Consider the following 17,141-nt stretch of genomic DNA (forward strand, 5'->3'; position numbering starts at 1 on the left):
GTATAATGAAATATTTGATGATATATTTTGATATCATTTTAAACAATGTATATGAATAACTTTGCAATAACTTCAGGAAATCTTTTTGTTTATTTACTGAAAAAACAATACTTAAAATTTATATTATAATCACAACTATGTTTTTAACAAACATCTCTACATAGGGTGGCTAAATGTAGAGATATGTGATAAAGCAATTATAATAAAATGTGATAGTATCATCTAGGTGATAGGGGTAGAAGTACTCAATAAAGAATCTTTCAACTGTACTGTGTGTTTGAAAATTACCATAATAAAATGTTAGGCAGAGGAATCTCTACACAGACAATGAAAGAAAACTAAAAATAGCCTGACCAGGCGGTGGCGCAGTGGATAGAGCATCGGACTGCGATGTGGAGGACCAGGTTCGAGACCCCAAGGTCGCCACCTTGAGCGTGGGCTCATCTGGTTTGAGCAAAGCTCACCAGCTTGGACCCAAGGTCACTGGCTCAAGCAAGGGGTTACTCGGTCTGCTGAAGGCCCGTGGTCAAGGCACATATGAGAAAGCAATCAATGAACAACTAAGGTGTCACAATGCGCAATGAAAAACTAATGATTGATGCTTCTCATCTCTCTCTGTCCCTATCTATCCCTCTCTCTGACTCTCTGTTTCTAAAAAAAAAAATTTTTTAATTAAAAAAATAGAAAACTAAAAATATAGTAGATATATTCAAGTAAAAAAGAAAGCTTGTTGGTGTTTTAAATCAGAATTTTTTGATGTAGTAAAACAATGGCTGACTTCTCAAATTACTCTGTAAGCTCATAGTTATTAACTGTTGGAAATTATGTCCTAAGCCATCAAGAAGCACTGCAATGCATATGAGAAATGTTTCAGCTCTTTGAACAGCCATATTATTATAATCAAGGTAAAAAAAAGCAGCCCTCAGTGCATTTTCACACAGTAAGATAAGGAGCCATGTGCCTACAATCCAGTATCTGTTGATATTCCCCATAAATCTGGAGGTTCTGTCTGGTCTGTGTCCTTCCTCTTCTCATGTCACTTTGCCTTGGAGGTTTTAGCCACAACCCTAGCTTAATCATGACCTTCTTGCAGAGAAGTCCCAAATCTTTGCTTCCACCCCTGACTTCCCTCATGAGTTCTAAATACTGATTTCTGAACAAGTAGTAGATAATTCTTCCTGGGTGTTCTATTAGCACATCAACTAACATGTCCAAAAATAAAAAACTCATCATCCCTGCTCTTTCTCCTGTTTCCACCACCATTATTAATGGGGCGATCATTCTCACTGTTACTTTTCTCTTCTTGTCTGTGCACAAAACATTGCCTCCCCCTGATCCTACCTTGGCCACCTCTGTAATCTGTTCCTTTTCTTTTCATTCCCACCACCACTATGCTTTTTCCTTAATCTCCAAGTCTACTCAACAAATCACCCCATGGGCACATTAGATTTCTCTTCTGAAAGCACGCCTCTGATCCTACAAAGTAATGAGATGAAAGGACCAGGAGGCTCCTGTCCACCCTGCGATGATCTCTGTCATTCCCACATAGAAAGATATTCCTTGGGTCAACAACGGTTATCTAACAACTCTAAACCCCAGTCTGGCATTCTGACCCAAAGCACCTCTGGCTCCCAAATGGCTATTCTCCTCTGCACTGACATTATGTCCTCATAAATCTGACCACTCAAAATTCCATCCTTCTCCCTTCCTGCCTTTGCCAATGATAACCTCCCCTAGTCACTAGTTCTGCCATCAAAATCTTTCTTCTTTTTCAAGGCTCCTTCCCTCAGGAAACCCATTGTCCACAACTGGTGATAGCTGCATTCTCTAAATCTCCTCCCAGTTCTCTTCACACCTGAATATACAAACAAATTGCCTGCAATGTTGGCAAAATATAGATGCTGGTCAGCAGTTCTGCAGCAAAGCCTGGGTTTCTGCATTTCCAGCCACTCCCAGCGAAAGCAGTCCTTAGGTCCCAGTTTGAGTAGTAAGGTACTGCGGTACATATTTAACTTTGTTCTGTGTTGTCTATATTGTCATTATTTATACCTATGTATTTTCTGTCCCATTAGATAATAAACTCTCACTGAACTTGAATAGCTTACTCAGTCTTTCATGTAAAGTAAAGGCCGGTAAGTGAGTAGACACAGGAGAAGGCTTTGTAATTAGACTATAATAATTTTGGACTGGCACCATTAGCGTGTCCTGGGGAAAGTGAAGCCCTGAACTCTGGTCCCATAGCCAGAATGTGCAAAAGAGTTGTCAAAACTTAAAGGTAAATATTGCAAGAGTAGGATTCAAGTTCAGAATTTTAGTTAGTCTACCATTTTAAATATTTCTCACAGGCCCTACTGATAGCATTTATTAAAGATAGTTACCTAAAGATTTTACTGACATATGGATAAGATACAGGCTAATTGAAGAGGGAATAAGATGCACACAGATAAAAGATATAAGAAAATCTACAGACCATTCAGAAGCAGAAACTAACTGCACAAATGAGTGATGTTCTTGAATACAGTAAGGGAAACAATGGCAGGGATCAGAATTAACATTTTTGAAAACTAAGAAACACAGAATACAAACAAATAAATACATTCATCTGTTGACTCAGTGTCATATTTGTGATTTACATTTCAGGCTAATAATATCTGATTGAGAGAAATTCCTAATTTAACAATGATTGCATTCTTCAAAGAATTACTTTCTTTACACTTTACTTCTCTTGGGACCAATCACATAGCTAATTGTGTATAATGGCAATGACTTTTCAAGTCATTGGAGGACTTTGCTACAGGTGATTAATTATAAGGGGATCACTAATTAACTTATAAGTAATTTGTGATGAATATTTAGTTGCCTAAATTTGTCAGAGTGAAAGAAAATTGATTTTTAAGCAACTTTTTCTTAATTTATAATTATTTGTACCATTGTCCAATGATCTTCCCTATATACTTGTATACTTTTAACAACAAAACAGCAAAACTAATTCACTGATCTATTCCTAATTTATATTTAAATAACTAAAAGGCATATACCTAAAATAAAATTTTAAAGTTGAAAACAGTTTTAAGTTTTTACCTTTGAAAAGTGTGGTTCTCCAAAGTTGGAAGAATCATACTAACTGATATCAAACTATACTACAATCAAAACAGCATGGTACTGGCATAAAAACAAGCACACAGATCAATGGAATAAAATAGAGAGCTCAGAAATATACCCATGACTTTATGGTCAATTAATATTTGACAAAGCAGGCAAGAACATACAGTGGGATAAAGGCAGTTTATTCATAAAATAGCATTGGGAAAATTGGATAGGTAATGTGCAAAAAAAAAAAATGAAACAACCACCTTCTTACACCATGCACAAGATTAAACTCAAAATGAATAAAAGTCTTAAAGGTAGGACTTGAAACCATAAACAACCTAGAAGAAAATATAGGCAGGGAAATCTTGGACATTTCTCGTAGCAATGTTTTCTAATATATCTCCTTGGGCAAGGGAAATACAAGGAAAAAATAAACAAATAGAACCACATCAAACTAAAATGTTTTGCACAGCAAATGAAACCATCAACAAAATGAAAAGATAACCTAATGAATGGGAGAACATATTCACCAATGATAAGGTTAATATCCAAAATTTATAAAGAACTTAACAACACCAAAAAAACAAACAATCTAGTTAAAAAATGGGTGAATGATCTGAAAAGATATGTCTCCAAGAAAACATAAAGATGGCCAACAGACATATGAAAAGAGGCTCAATATCACTAATCATTATTAAAAACACAATGAGCTATCACCTCAAACTTGTCAGAATAACTATCATCAATAAATCAGCAAACAAGTCCATCCCTCTCTCTCTCTCTCTCAAAAAATAAAAACTAATAAAAATAAAAACTAATAAAAATAAAAATAAAATCAACAAATAAAAAGTATTGGCCAGGATGTAGAGAAAAGGTCACCTTCCTGCACTGCTGGTGGGAATACAGAATAGTGCAGCCATTGTGGAAAAAAGTATGGAGTTTCCTCAAAAAATTCAAAATGGAACTGCATTATGACTCAGCATTTTTACTTCTGGGAATATATCCAAAGGAATGCAAAACACTAATTCAAAAGAATATATATACCCCTATGTTCATTGTAGAGCTATTTACAATAGCCAAGATTTGGAAGCAGCCCAAGTGCACATAAGTAGGTGAGTAGATAAAAAAGCTAGAAAAATAAGAAAAAACAAAATAAAGCAAACAAACAAAGCACTGTGGTACATTTACACAATGGAACACTACTTGCCATAAAAAAAAAAAGAAATCTTACCTTTTTAAACAGCATGAATGTACCTGAAGAATATTATGCTCAGTGACATAAGCCAGTCAGAGAAAGATCAGATACCATATGATTTCACTCATATGGAAAAGTTAATGAACAAAATGAACTAACAAACAAAATAGAAACAGACTCATAGATACAGAAACACAATGATAGTTGTCAGAGGGGAAGGGAATTGGAAAGCTGGGTAAAAAAAAGTACAGTTTTGAAGCAAAACAAAGAAACAAACAAAAAAACTGATCTACACAGACAATAGTATGGTGATTACAACAGGGAAAGCAACGGGGGAGGTAGAAGAGGATGAAGGGGGGCTAAATGGTGACAGAAAGAGACTTAACTTGGGGTGGGGAACACACAATACAATATACAGGTGGTATATTATATAATTGTACACTTAAAATCTATATAATTTTTTTTCCTGTATTTTTCTGAAGCCAGAAACGGGGAGAGACAGACAGACTCCCACATGCGCCCGACCGGGATCCACTCGGCACGACCACCAGGGGGCAACGCTCTGCCCACCAGGGGGTGATGCTCTGCCCCTCCGGGGCGTCGCTCTGTTGCGACCAGAGCCACTCTAGCGCCTGGGGCAGAGGCTGAGGAGCCATCCCCAGCGCCCGGGCCATCTTTGTTCCAGTGGAGCCTCGGCTGCGGGGGGGGGGGGGGGGGGGGGGGGGGGGGGACAGAGAGTAAGGAGAGGGGGAGGGGTGGAGAAGCAGATGGGAGCTTCTCCTGTGTGCCCGGCCGGGAATCAAACCCGGGACTTCTGCATGCCAGGCTGACGCTCTGCCACTGAGCCAACCGGCCAGGGCCTAAAATCTATATAATTTTATTAACGAATGTCACCCCAAATTTTTATTACTTTTTTTTAAAAAGAAAAGTGTAGTTCTCCTAATTTGAGCATATCCGCAATTGCTGTGCTACTTCCTGAATCTTATACTATTCATACAGGTATTTATTCAACTGTATTCAATAGAACTATATCATATTATTTTTCCAACAAATACTACCTAATCTAAGTTTAAGAGCACTGCCAATTCCAAAACTTCTTTACCCTCATTTGCCTATGCATTTCTCTAACTGTTGCAGGCGCATATCATTTATGCAAATCTCTATATTTTTCAAAATGCAAAAGGTTTAAGGAGAAAGGTTTCAAGATACTGGTTTTACATGGGATCATCTCAACTTTAACTTCACATCTGTGTGGACCAGAGAGCATTACGCTAAGGAAAATAAGCCCGTCAGAAAAGAAAAGTACCGTCTGATCAGGCGGTGGCGCAGTGGATAGAGCATCGGACTGGGACACAGAGGACCCAGGTTCAAAACCCCAAAGTCACCAGCTTGAGCACAGGCTCATCACCTTGAGCGCAGGGTGGCTGGCTTGAGCAAGGGATCATAGACATAACCTCATGGTCACTGGCTTGAGCCCAAAGGTCGCTGGCTTGAAAAAGAAGAATAAAGTGGGAGGTATCACACTTCCGGATATCAAGTTATACTACAAGGCCATTATACTCAAAACAGCATAAGAACAGGCATATAGATCAATGGAACAGAACAGAGAACCCAGAAATAAACCCACAGCTCTATGGACAACTGATATTTGACAAAGGGGGTAAGAGCTTACAATGGAGTAAAGACAGTCTCTTCAATAAATGGTGTTGGGAAAATTGGATAGCTACCTGCAAAAAAAATGAAACTAGACCACCAACTTATACCATTCACAAAAATAAACTCAAAATGGATAAAAGACTTAAATGTAAGCCGTGAAACCATAAGCATCTTAGAGGAAAACATAGGCAGTAAGCTCTCCGACATCTCTCACAGCAATCTATTTGCCGATTTATCTCCACGGTTAAGTGAAATAAAAGACAGAATAAACAAATGGGACTATAACAAACTAAAAAGCTTCTGCACAGCTAAAGACAATACGAACAGAATAAAAAGACAAACTACACAATGAGAGAATATATTTGACAATATGTCTGATAAGGGGTTAATAACCAAAATTTATAAAGAACTTGTAAAACTCAATACCAGGAAGACAAACAATCCAATCAAAAAATGGGCAAAAGAAATGAATAGACACTTCTCCAAAGAGGACATACAGATGGCCAATAGGCATATGAAAAAATGCTCAACATCACTAATCATTAGAGAAATGCAAATTAAAACCACAGTGAGATATCACCTCACATCAGTCAGAATGGTGCTCATCAACAAAACCACACAGTTTAAGTGCTGGTGAGGATGTGGAGAAAAGGGAACCTTCCTGCACTGCTGGTGGGAATGCAGACTGGTGCAGCCACTGTGGAAAACAGTATGGAGATTCCTCAAGAAATTAAAAATCAAACTGCCTTTTGACCCAGCTATACCACTTTTAGGAATATACCCCAAGAACACCATAGCATTGTTTGAAAAGAAGAAATGCACCCGCATGTTTATGGCAGCATTGTTCACAATAGCAAAGATCTGGAAACAGCCCAAGTGTCCGTCAGAGTACAAGTGGATTAAAAAGCTTTGGTACATATATACTATGGAATACTACTCAGCCATAAGAAATGATGACATCGGATCATTTACAATAACATGGATGGACCTTGATAACATTATACTGAGCAAAATAAATAAATCAGAAAAAACTAATTACTATATGATTCCATACATAGGTGGGACATAAAAATGAGACTCAGAGACATGGACAAGAGTGTGGGGTTTGGGGGGAGGAGAGGGAGGGTGTTGGGGGAGGGGAGGGGCACAAAGAAAACCAGTTAGAAGGTGACGGAAGACAACTGGACTTTGGGTGATGGGAATGCAGTATAATCAAATGTCAAAATAACCTAGAGATGTTTTCTCTAAACATATGTACCCTTATTTATCAATATCACTCCATTAAAATTTTTTTAAAAAAGAGTAAGGTACATAAATTTGTGATTTCCACATTGAGCGGCTGCCCAGGCGCCTATAGTAGAGAGAACCCTGATTACAAGTGCCATTTTAACAACTGGTTCACTGAACCAAAAAAAAAAAAAGGTATCGGATCTGCCAAACCCATGCGAACAGGCTGAATCCAACCACTGACCCAAGCGCTCACACAAGGATGCATCTGGCAAAAACCCCACCACTAGATGCACATTTACTTTCCCCACTCAGCAGCTGCCCTCCTTCTCAAAGAAAAATAGTCATCATTTTTCCATCAGAGAAGGGGTCAGGGCTTTCACAATCTCAGCCCTTGTATTTCAGAAATAACTCTCAGCTCCAGAGGTTTGACCTACACTTAACCAGCCTCACAACCTCACTTGAGCCAATCAGACCAATCAGAGACAATTCTGAGCATTTAGTTTGAATGACTTGGAAAGGCCGTCCCTCTTGCCATTGTGTTTGAAACCAAGGTGTAGAAGGTGGAGCCACAGCAATTACTTTGACTCCCTGATGGAGGTCCTGAAACTGCTAAGGGATACCATCAGGGCCAGAAATGAAATCTGAATGGATAGAAGAGAACTCACCACCTGATGACAGCATGAGAACTCCAGGTCCATCCATTCTTGAAGCCAGGACCTACCTCTGAACTTCGCAGTTATAAGAACCCATTCCCCCCAAACACACCCTTTATTTTTCTTTCCTTAAGTAAGCTGGAGTTTGGTATGTTGTTTGATTATTTATAATAGATAGATGCTTTTTTTTGAGAGAGAGAGACAGAGAGAGAGAGAGAGAGAGAAAAAAGAGACAGACAGGAAGGGATGAGAAGCATCAATTCTTCATTGTGGCACCTCAGTTGTTCATTGATCGCATTCTCATAAATGACTTGACAAGGGATGGCAGGGGTGGGGGGCTCCAGTAGAGTCAGTGACCCTTTGCTCAAGCCAGCAACCTTGGACACAAGATAGCAACCCAGGGCTTCAACCCAGTGACCTTTGGGTGCAAGCCAGTGACCATGGAGTCATTTCTATGGCTCTATGCTCAAGTCAGTGACCCCGTGCTCAAGTTGGATGATCCCATGCTCAAGCCGGTGAACTCAGGTTTTCAAACCAGGGTTCTCAGTGTCCCAGGCTGACTCTCTATCCATCGCACTACCACCTGGTCAGGTATAACTGATAGAATCTTAACTGATAAATCAAGACTCTCATATGGTGGCATAAGAAACCCACAGAAATTCACTGCTCAACCACCTTTATCAGTGATACACCAAGTGTATCTTCCTTTTAATATTTCTGATTCATTTATCACAGGGTTAAAGTAACCTTATAAATGTGTATAACTTTAATATCATAAGTACACAATTTAATCAATGTATAGCTAATATATCAAATAACTTTTAGATGTATCATTTATAAATTATTTTATTTTTTAATCCATACAATAAGCCTATGATAAAATATTATTATAGTTAATAGATAAAAAAAACTAAAGTTTAGCCTGACCTGGTGGTGGCACAGTGGATAGAGCATCGATCTGGGACAAGGACCCAGGTTTGAAACCCTGACGTTGCCAGCTTGAGAGCGGGCTTCTCTGACTTGAGCAAGAGCTCACCAGCTTGAGCGCGGGGTTACTAGTTTTGGCATGGGATCATAGGCATGACGCCATGGTCATTGGTTTGAGCTTAAAGGAAGCTTTCTTCAGTAAGGAGTACCTACCTGCTCAGCTGGAGACCCTGGTCAAGGCACGTATGAGAAGCAATTAATGAACAACTAAAGTGCTGCAACTACAAGTTGATGCATCTCATCTTTCTCCCTCCCTGTCTGTCTGTCTGTCTCTCTCTCTCACTTAAAAAGCAAAAAAAAAAAAAAAAAACACTGACGTTAGAAAAGATGAGTTGACTATGAGGCTAAAAAGGCCAGGTCTTCTTTTCATTATTTTTATTATTTTTATTTTCATTATACTTTTCATCATTATACAAATACTTTTTCTCTTTAAAAGTATCATTGACAATAAATGCAAGAAAGTCATAAATAGCACTAAGTTCCATCAACTTAAAAAATATAATATAATCTTACCTAATTCAGAATCTCGAATTCCCAGGTACATTTCAAGAAGATCATCAACCTTTTCAATTGCTTTGACTTGGGATGCAGAGGGCTTAGTCAAAGAAAAGAGAAATAAGATATTATACTTTTAAATGAAATCTCTTGAATGTCGAAGTATACTTAGGGGAAAATCTGAGGTGGAGCCAGTTTGTGGTTTTTTATTCAGCTAATTAGAATGGAAATATATCTAGAATGTGCTCTGAAACTCAGCACAAATCCATACAGTAAACACTAATCCTCAGTGTCAGTGTTAAGTGCTATGGATACAAAGAAAAGACAAGAACATAGTCTCCAAGCAGCTGACAATCTAGAAGGGGATCCAATGTGAAAATAGCTATGTGACAAGAATGAGGACAATTTTTAAAGGACATCTAAGGTATAGAGGCATCAGGGGGGAAGTAAATTTAAATCTCTAAGAGTCAGGAAAGATTTCTAAAGAAAGCGACAAAAATTGTGTTTGCAAAGAGGAACCGGTGCCAGAGAAGCAGGAGAGGGCACTGCACGTAGAAGGCAATAAATACACAAAGTCTCTATGAGGTCGCAGGGTCTGATCAAGATTATGGCATGTAGGGACTGCAGAAAGCCCATGTGATGAGAAACATTGTGCAGAATGACTAGATCTAAAGGGCTCCTGGGTGCCATGAAAAGGGCTCTGATCTTTGTCCTGCAGGTAAGAGTCTCTAAACCTTTTAATGGCTCACCCCAAGAGTAAAACATTTCTGAACACATGTCCTTATTTAATTTTATTATTTGCAGTTTTTATAAATCATACACATGTATTACCATATTAATTTATTGTTCATATTACAAAAATATACAAAAACAGAATTTTTACAAGGATAAGGTCATGATAAAAAATTTTTTTACATTTTACTTATTCATTTTTAAAGAGAGAGGGAAGAGAGAGAAGGGGGAGGAGCAAGAAGCATCAACTCCCATATGTGCCTTCACCAGGTAAGCCCAGGGTTTCAAACCGGTGACCTCAGTGTTCTCAGGTCAAAGCTTTATCCACTGCACCACCACAGGTCAGGCATGATGAAATATTTTTCAAAGTAATTTTTGTCTTAGGTATTAATGGTAACAAAACATTTTTGTTCTTCCTAAACTATTATTAAAAGTTTCAGGACCTAGCCTCACCAGGCGGTGGTGCAGTGGATGGAGCGTCGGGCTGGGATGCAGAGACCCAGGTTCGAGACCCCAAGGTTGCCAGCGTGAGCACGGGCTCATCTGGTTTGAGCAAAAGCTCACCAGCTTGGACCCAAGGTCGCTGGCTCCAGCAAGGGGTTACTTGGTCTCCTGAAGGCCTGCGGTCAAGGCACATATGAGAAAGCAATCAATGAACAACTAAAGTGTTGCAATGTGCAACGAAAAACTAAAGATTGATGCTTCTCATCTCTCTGTTCCTGTCTGTCTGTCCCTATCTATCCCTCTCTCTGGCTCTCTGGCTCTGTAAAAAAAAAAAAAAAAAAGTTTCAGGACCTGGACAGTGGCACAGTAGATAAAGCATCATCCCGGATTGCAGAGGTCACTAGTTTGATCCCTGTGTGACCAGTTTGGGCTCATTGTCACCAGCTCATTCCCGAGGGTGCTGACTCAGTGCTCGAGGTCATTAGTTCAAGCTCCAGTCAGGGAACATATGAGAAGCAATCAATGACACAACTAAATGGAACAATGAGTTGATACTTCTCTCTCTCTCCCTCTCTCTTCCTCTCTCTCAAAAAAAGAAAAGTTTCAGTTTAAATATATATAAATATCAAATCACTGTGTTAGAGACCTCAAACTAACAATATTACAACTCAATTTTTTTTAAGTTTCATTGAAAAACATGATTGAATATACAGCTGGGAGCAAAAGTAGGTTTATAGTTGTTCATATGGAAAATACAATAATTAATAAATAATGCAAGAATAAACTCTGTGAGTCCTGTCCAAGTAGCTCAGGTGGTTAGAGTGTCATCCAGACACGCTAAAGTTGTGGGTTAAATCCCAGTCAGTGCACATACATGAATCTAGCAATGTCCTGGCCTGTGGCGGCAGAGTGGATAGAACGTCAGCCTGGAACGCTGAGATCACTGGTTCAAAACCCAGGCTTGGCCCTGGCCGGTTGGCTCAGCGGTAGAGCGTCGGCCTGGCGTGCAGGGGACCCGGGTTTGATTCCCGGCCAGGACACATAGGAGAAGCGCCCATTTGCTTCTCCACCCCCCCTCCTTCCTCTCTGTCTCTCTCTTCCCCTCCCGCAGCCGAGGCTCCATTGGAGCAAAGATGGCCCGGGCGCTGGGGATGGCTCCTTGGCCTCTGCCCCAGGCGCTAGAGTGGCTCTGGTCATGGCAGAGCATCGCCCTCTGGTGGGCAGAGCGTCGCCCCTGGTGGGCGTGCTGGGTGGATCCTGGTCGGGCGCATGTGGAAGTCTGTCTGACTGTCTCTCCCCGTTTCCAGCTTCAGAAAAATACAAAAAAAACAGTTTAAAAAAAACAAAAACCCAGGCTTGCGCAATTGAGACATATATGACAAGCAACCAATGAAAAACTAGAGAGAAGCAAATACTTCTTGTATCCCCAACCCTCTCTCTTTGTAAAATCAATAAATACAATATTTTTTTTTAAATGTGGGGAAAAAAAGAATAAACTGTGTTTCAGGTACTCAGAACTGTAAACCTATTTTGTCCCTTTTTGTATTTTATTATACTTTTAAAATCTTAGTTTTATATTTGATAAGGTCTTATCTTTTTTTTTTTTTAGATTTTACTGATTTTAAAGAGAGGAGAGAGAGAGAGAGAGAGAGAGATTGGGGTAAACGTGGGAAGCATCAATTCATAGTAGTAACTTCTTGTATGTGCCCTGACCAGGAAAGCCCATGGTTTTGACTGGTAACCTCAATCTTCGAGGTCAATACAATCAAGTCTTGTCTTATACTCAATATATTTTAATACTTGATTTTAAGTAGCTTCATAGCTGAAAAAGAAATGCTTAAAGATGTTAAATAACTCTAAGTGTAAATATTGAGTTCATGATTACATTGTAAGAGAGAATACTTTTAATATTGTTATAAATGTATGTTGTTTTGTAGTCTCAAAACTTGTATTAAATATGCATCTTATTGAAAATAAAAATTTTTTTCTTGAAGATATTATTATAACCTTCTCATATTTTTATTTATATTAACTAAACTTTTAACACAATAAAAAACGCAATACATCACTCCTGCCTCCTTTATAGTGCCTTTCGAATGGTCTGTGTAAAGCAACAGGCTCTGCAAAGTAACTAGGTATTTACCTTTGTACCTATCTGGCCATTTTTAAGTAATCACAAGTGTCAGACCTTCTCACACAAAATAGCCTCCGCTACTTTACTATTCTAAATAGCTCCTTAACTCATCACCTTCCTCTAGTCACATTCTGATTGCCTGAGTTCCATCCTCACCTTTTCTTTTCTTTTTTTTTATTGAAATGTACTTTACATAACATTATATTAGTTTCAACTGTACAACGTAATGATGTGATATATGTAGCTATTGCAAAATCATCAACACAATAAGTCTAGTTAACATCCATTACCACACATAGTTACAAATTGGTTTTTTTTGTAATGTAACTTTTAATATCTATTCTCTTAGAAACTCTCAAATATACGATACAGTATTGTTAACAACAGTCACTGTGCGCAGGCCAACTAGCTCAGTTGGTTCAGAGCATCGTCCAGAAGCATAGAGGTTGCCAGGTTTGATCCCCAGTCAGGTTAATACATACAGAAAGTTCTCAATGTTCCTGTCTCTCTCTTTTTCTCTCCCTCTCTTGCTAAAATCAATCAATAATTTTTTATTTATTTTTTATTTGTCACCATGATGCCCATGGGCACTTAGAAGGTCCCCAAGCCCATGACTCTTTCATGCCTAAAACACTTATCTCACCATCTTTAACCAACTCAATCATTTCTTCTGGAGGAACTCTCTCTGATCTCCCCTCCTTCCCAATCCCTGACAGCAGCTCACCAGCCCCTGCTTTATGACATTAACCCCATCCCCTGGCTTGTGATAGCTTCTTTTTATGCCTCTCTCCTTTTAGAGGGAAACAAGGTCATTATTAATCTTTCTGTCACCAGCACCTGGACCATGCCTGTCTCAACAAACATATATTGTAAATTATGATGTATGTAGGTGGAGTATCTTTCACATAGGTCTAGTTAACATCAGAAGTTATGCTAGGTTAAGAGAGATGGTTTGTTTAAATCTATATATGTTTTATATTGTGGCCCTGGCCAGTGGCTCAGAGGATAGAGCATTGGCAGGCAGCTGGGGAGTGCCACAGATCACAGCCTCTTCTCATGCACTGAGTTTCTCTATTTCCTTTCACGTCCTTCCATAATTTTCATATTGAAACTAACTATGTGTGGTAATGGATGTTAACTAGACTTATTGTGGTGATGATTTTGCAATAGCTACATATATCACATCATTATGTTGTACAGTTGAAACTAATATAATGTTATGTAAAGTACATTTCAATAAAAAAAAAGAAAAGAAAAGGTGAGGATGGAACTCAGGCAATCAGAATGTGACTAGAGGAAGCTGATGAGTTAAGGAGCTATTTAGAATAGTAAAGTAGCGGTGGCTATTTTGTGTGAGAAGGTCTGACACTTGTGATTACTTAAAAATGGCCAGATAGGTACAAAGGTAAATACCCAGTTACTTTGCTATAACTGGAACATATGGCATCTTGTTTAACCTCCTGGTTTTACCTTTCTTTCTGGCTCTAATAATCAATAATGTCCATTCAGGCCCAAGCGGAATGGGGATTAAATGAGCATAACATACCAGTTCTTCCATGAAGGCAGGGCCTGTTGATCTCAGGCGAAAAGTAGACTTTCTGGTACCAATACCTATTGTTAAAGATTTTCCAGGTTTTGACCTTGGTTCTGCTTCTACAAAGATACAATAGACAGGGAAAGGTATATATAATCAGAAAGAATTCCAACAGAATGCTGTAAAATCTAATGTAGTTTCCACACATTACTTTATACAATTACTATACAGATTTGATAAAAAGGTATGCCTTCTTATAAAATTTCCCAAAACAATTTCACCTGCCTTTTGTTAGTCTTATATGGGAATCTCTATGAGAGGTCTGGCTCAAAAGAAAAAAGAGACATTTGAAACGTAAAGGTAGGAAAGACTGGAAGTTATAAGGTATTCTTATAGGTATTCTTTAAGGTATAAAATAAAATGCTGGCTTTACTGTAAGAGTAAAGAAGTGTACACAGTGGGAAAGCAGAGGTAGAAGTTCATCTGGACTTCTTCAAGGTTATGAAGAACCAAACCAGTCGTATCAATAAAAAAAAGAGGGACAGAGACACTGTTATCTGAGCACCTTCCTCCTGGGTGATGTTTTATATACAAAATTCCATTTGATACTCACTCCAATCTATGAGGCAAGTCACAACCTCATTTTACAGAAAAGGAAAATACACTCACTCAGGCTCAGAGCTGGGATTCAAATCCGAGTCTTGTGACCCCAGAGTCCGTATGTTTTCCTCAGCAACACTCCAAAACCACGCCGCGTGGAAGCTCGAGGGGTAAATTCAGAGGCGACAATAATGAGATAAGCAGAGTTCGAAAGAAAAGCCTGGGAACAGGTTCCCAGAAGGCCTTCCCCTCAGGAGCAGGTGAGAGACCGGGAGCAAGAGTCCTGGGAGCCACTCTTTTCCCTGCACTTGGTTTCTGTCTGGGTCTGGGTTTTGTTTTGATTTTCCAAGTCACAAACAGTCGCCCCCAACACCAAGCAGTACCATAGTGAGTGAAAGGGTGGGGTGGGCACTGAGCACAACGGGAAGGGGAAGGGGAGTGCCCTACGTAGGCCACCCCAGTAACTTATTCCCTGGGGAAATGAAGGCCTTGAATAGCTACATCCACCTGTTTGCAAAGAAACTGAGTAGTCCAAGTATTTTATGAATTTCTTCACTTTTAAGTTTTGGCAATTGAATCAATCTTTAAAAAACATTTTGGTAAAAATAAAAAGAGATCTGTGGATAAGGTTCCAAACACAAGCCACCCATTTATAACCTCTGCCGATATTCTCCAAGTCCCCTCGACTGAACTCTAGGTGACAGCCGTTTGGGGCGAGGACAGAGGTAGAGGGGAGGAGATGCTGCACCAAGAACTGGACAAAACTGAGCTCCGATGAGGAATCACAGCTCAGGCTGGTAAACGCAGGTAGGTGGGGAGGTCCACACAGCTCTCAGCCCGACTGGTAGTGGCACAGCGGATAGAGTGTTTACTTAGGATGCTGAGGACTGAAACAGCACCCTGTGCTGGGACAGGTTGATAATGGAGGGGGCGATGCATATGTTTGGGTAGGGGGATATGGGATATTTCTGTACTTTCTGCTTATTTTTGCTGTGGATTTAAAACTCTTTTAGAAAATAAAGCTTATTAATTTTAAAAAAACTTTTGCCTGACCAGTAGTAGTACAATGGATATAGCATTGACCTGAGGCACTGAGGGTCCAGGTTCAAAACTTCAAGGTTACTGGCTTGAGCATGGGCTCATCCAACAGGAGAGCAAGCTCACCAGCTTGAGTGCAGGGTCAATGGCTTGAGCGTGGGATCACAGGCATGACCCCATGGTGGGGGGCTTGAGCCCAAAGGTCACTGGCTTGAAGTCCAAGGTCTCTGGCTTGTGTCCAAGGTTGCACTTGAGCAAGGGGTCACTAGCTCAACTGGAGGCCCCCAGACAAGGTACATATGAGAAGCAATCAATGAACAACTAAGTGATTCAACTATAAGTTGATACTTCTCATCTCTCTCCTTTCTTGTTTGTCTCTCTGTCTTTCTCTCTCTCTTCAAGGAAGAAAGGGAGGAGGGAGGGAGAGAGAGAGAGAGAGAAAGACACATCAACTGGCCTGCATGAATGCATTCTTACTGGCTCAGAACCTAGAATCATTCCTGTCTTCAGGAAGTACTATTTTGCTATTGAGAATCTACTCCAAAGTGATTAAGGATTTTACACATTAATTTTAACCTTCATTCAGGAACAGAATCACCCAAAATGAAGTTTCCTTCTTGAGAATAAAAGCATTAAAAATATAATGAGGAAAGGAGAGCAGATCCCCTAAGCAGAAACCTAGAAATGGTGACTGCTGATGCTAACACTAACATGGTGACCAGAGTCAGGAGACTGGAGCTACAGCAGCGAGTTCAGAGCATGGGCTTGTCATTTACATTGTGCCCCATGAGGGCAATGGATTAACAGAAGCAAGACTCCCAGCACAGACTTTCCAAGCAGGGACCCCAAAAACACAGACAAGGTCAGCCTGTCACCTGCCCTGTCCAGCAGTATGAGTGTTTCAGCTGAGTTGGATATAGACCCACAGTGGTCAAGATGTGTCAAGTTAATGGTACTAACCTTCACAATAAACAACCTTATGCTCTCTACGTCCTTTACCACACACACCTCCCGACCGAGGTTTCACCAAGTGACCTGGTCGGTATAATCTGTCCTCCCGTATGACTTTCCTGGTGGGTGGGTAATGAACTGCTCAGCGAACCTGTGTTTGGTCCACCACCGCATATAGGTGTCCAATTGCAAAGTGATACACTGGCATTCTGACTTAGCAACAAGTCCCTTATAAGTCTGGTGAGCATGATATAACCCCAGAAAATGTAACAACTCCAGATACACTAAAAACATAAAAGGCTTGTGGGATTTACAGAGACAAGGTCCCAGACTCTAGGATGTGAGAGCTTCATGAAGTGATCGTCATCCAGGGTTGAGAAGCAGCCAGCTGCCTAGAGAATG

At 39.8% G+C, this 17,141-nt stretch overlaps 1 protein-coding gene across 1 annotated transcript in view; it reads right to left on the minus strand.

Moving 5' to 3' along the window:
• GIPC2 (GIPC PDZ domain containing family member 2) overlaps positions 1–17,141 on the minus strand; it is an 84,719-nt gene that overhangs the window by 10,540 nt on the left and 57,038 nt on the right. Inside the window, exons 4-5 of the mRNA XM_066268828.1 lie at positions 14,163–14,269; positions 9,325–9,406 (exon numbers count right to left, since the gene is read on the minus strand). Coding sequence (XP_066124925.1) covers positions 9,325–9,406; positions 14,163–14,269 — 189 coding nt within the window. The remainder of the gene's footprint in view (positions 1–9,324; positions 9,407–14,162; positions 14,270–17,141) is intronic.

The sequence above is a fragment of the Saccopteryx bilineata genome, chromosome 3, assembly GCF_036850765.1.
Source record: "Saccopteryx bilineata isolate mSacBil1 chromosome 3, mSacBil1_pri_phased_curated, whole genome shotgun sequence".
Classification (NCBI taxonomy): Eukaryota; Metazoa; Chordata; class Mammalia; order Chiroptera; family Emballonuridae; genus Saccopteryx; species Saccopteryx bilineata.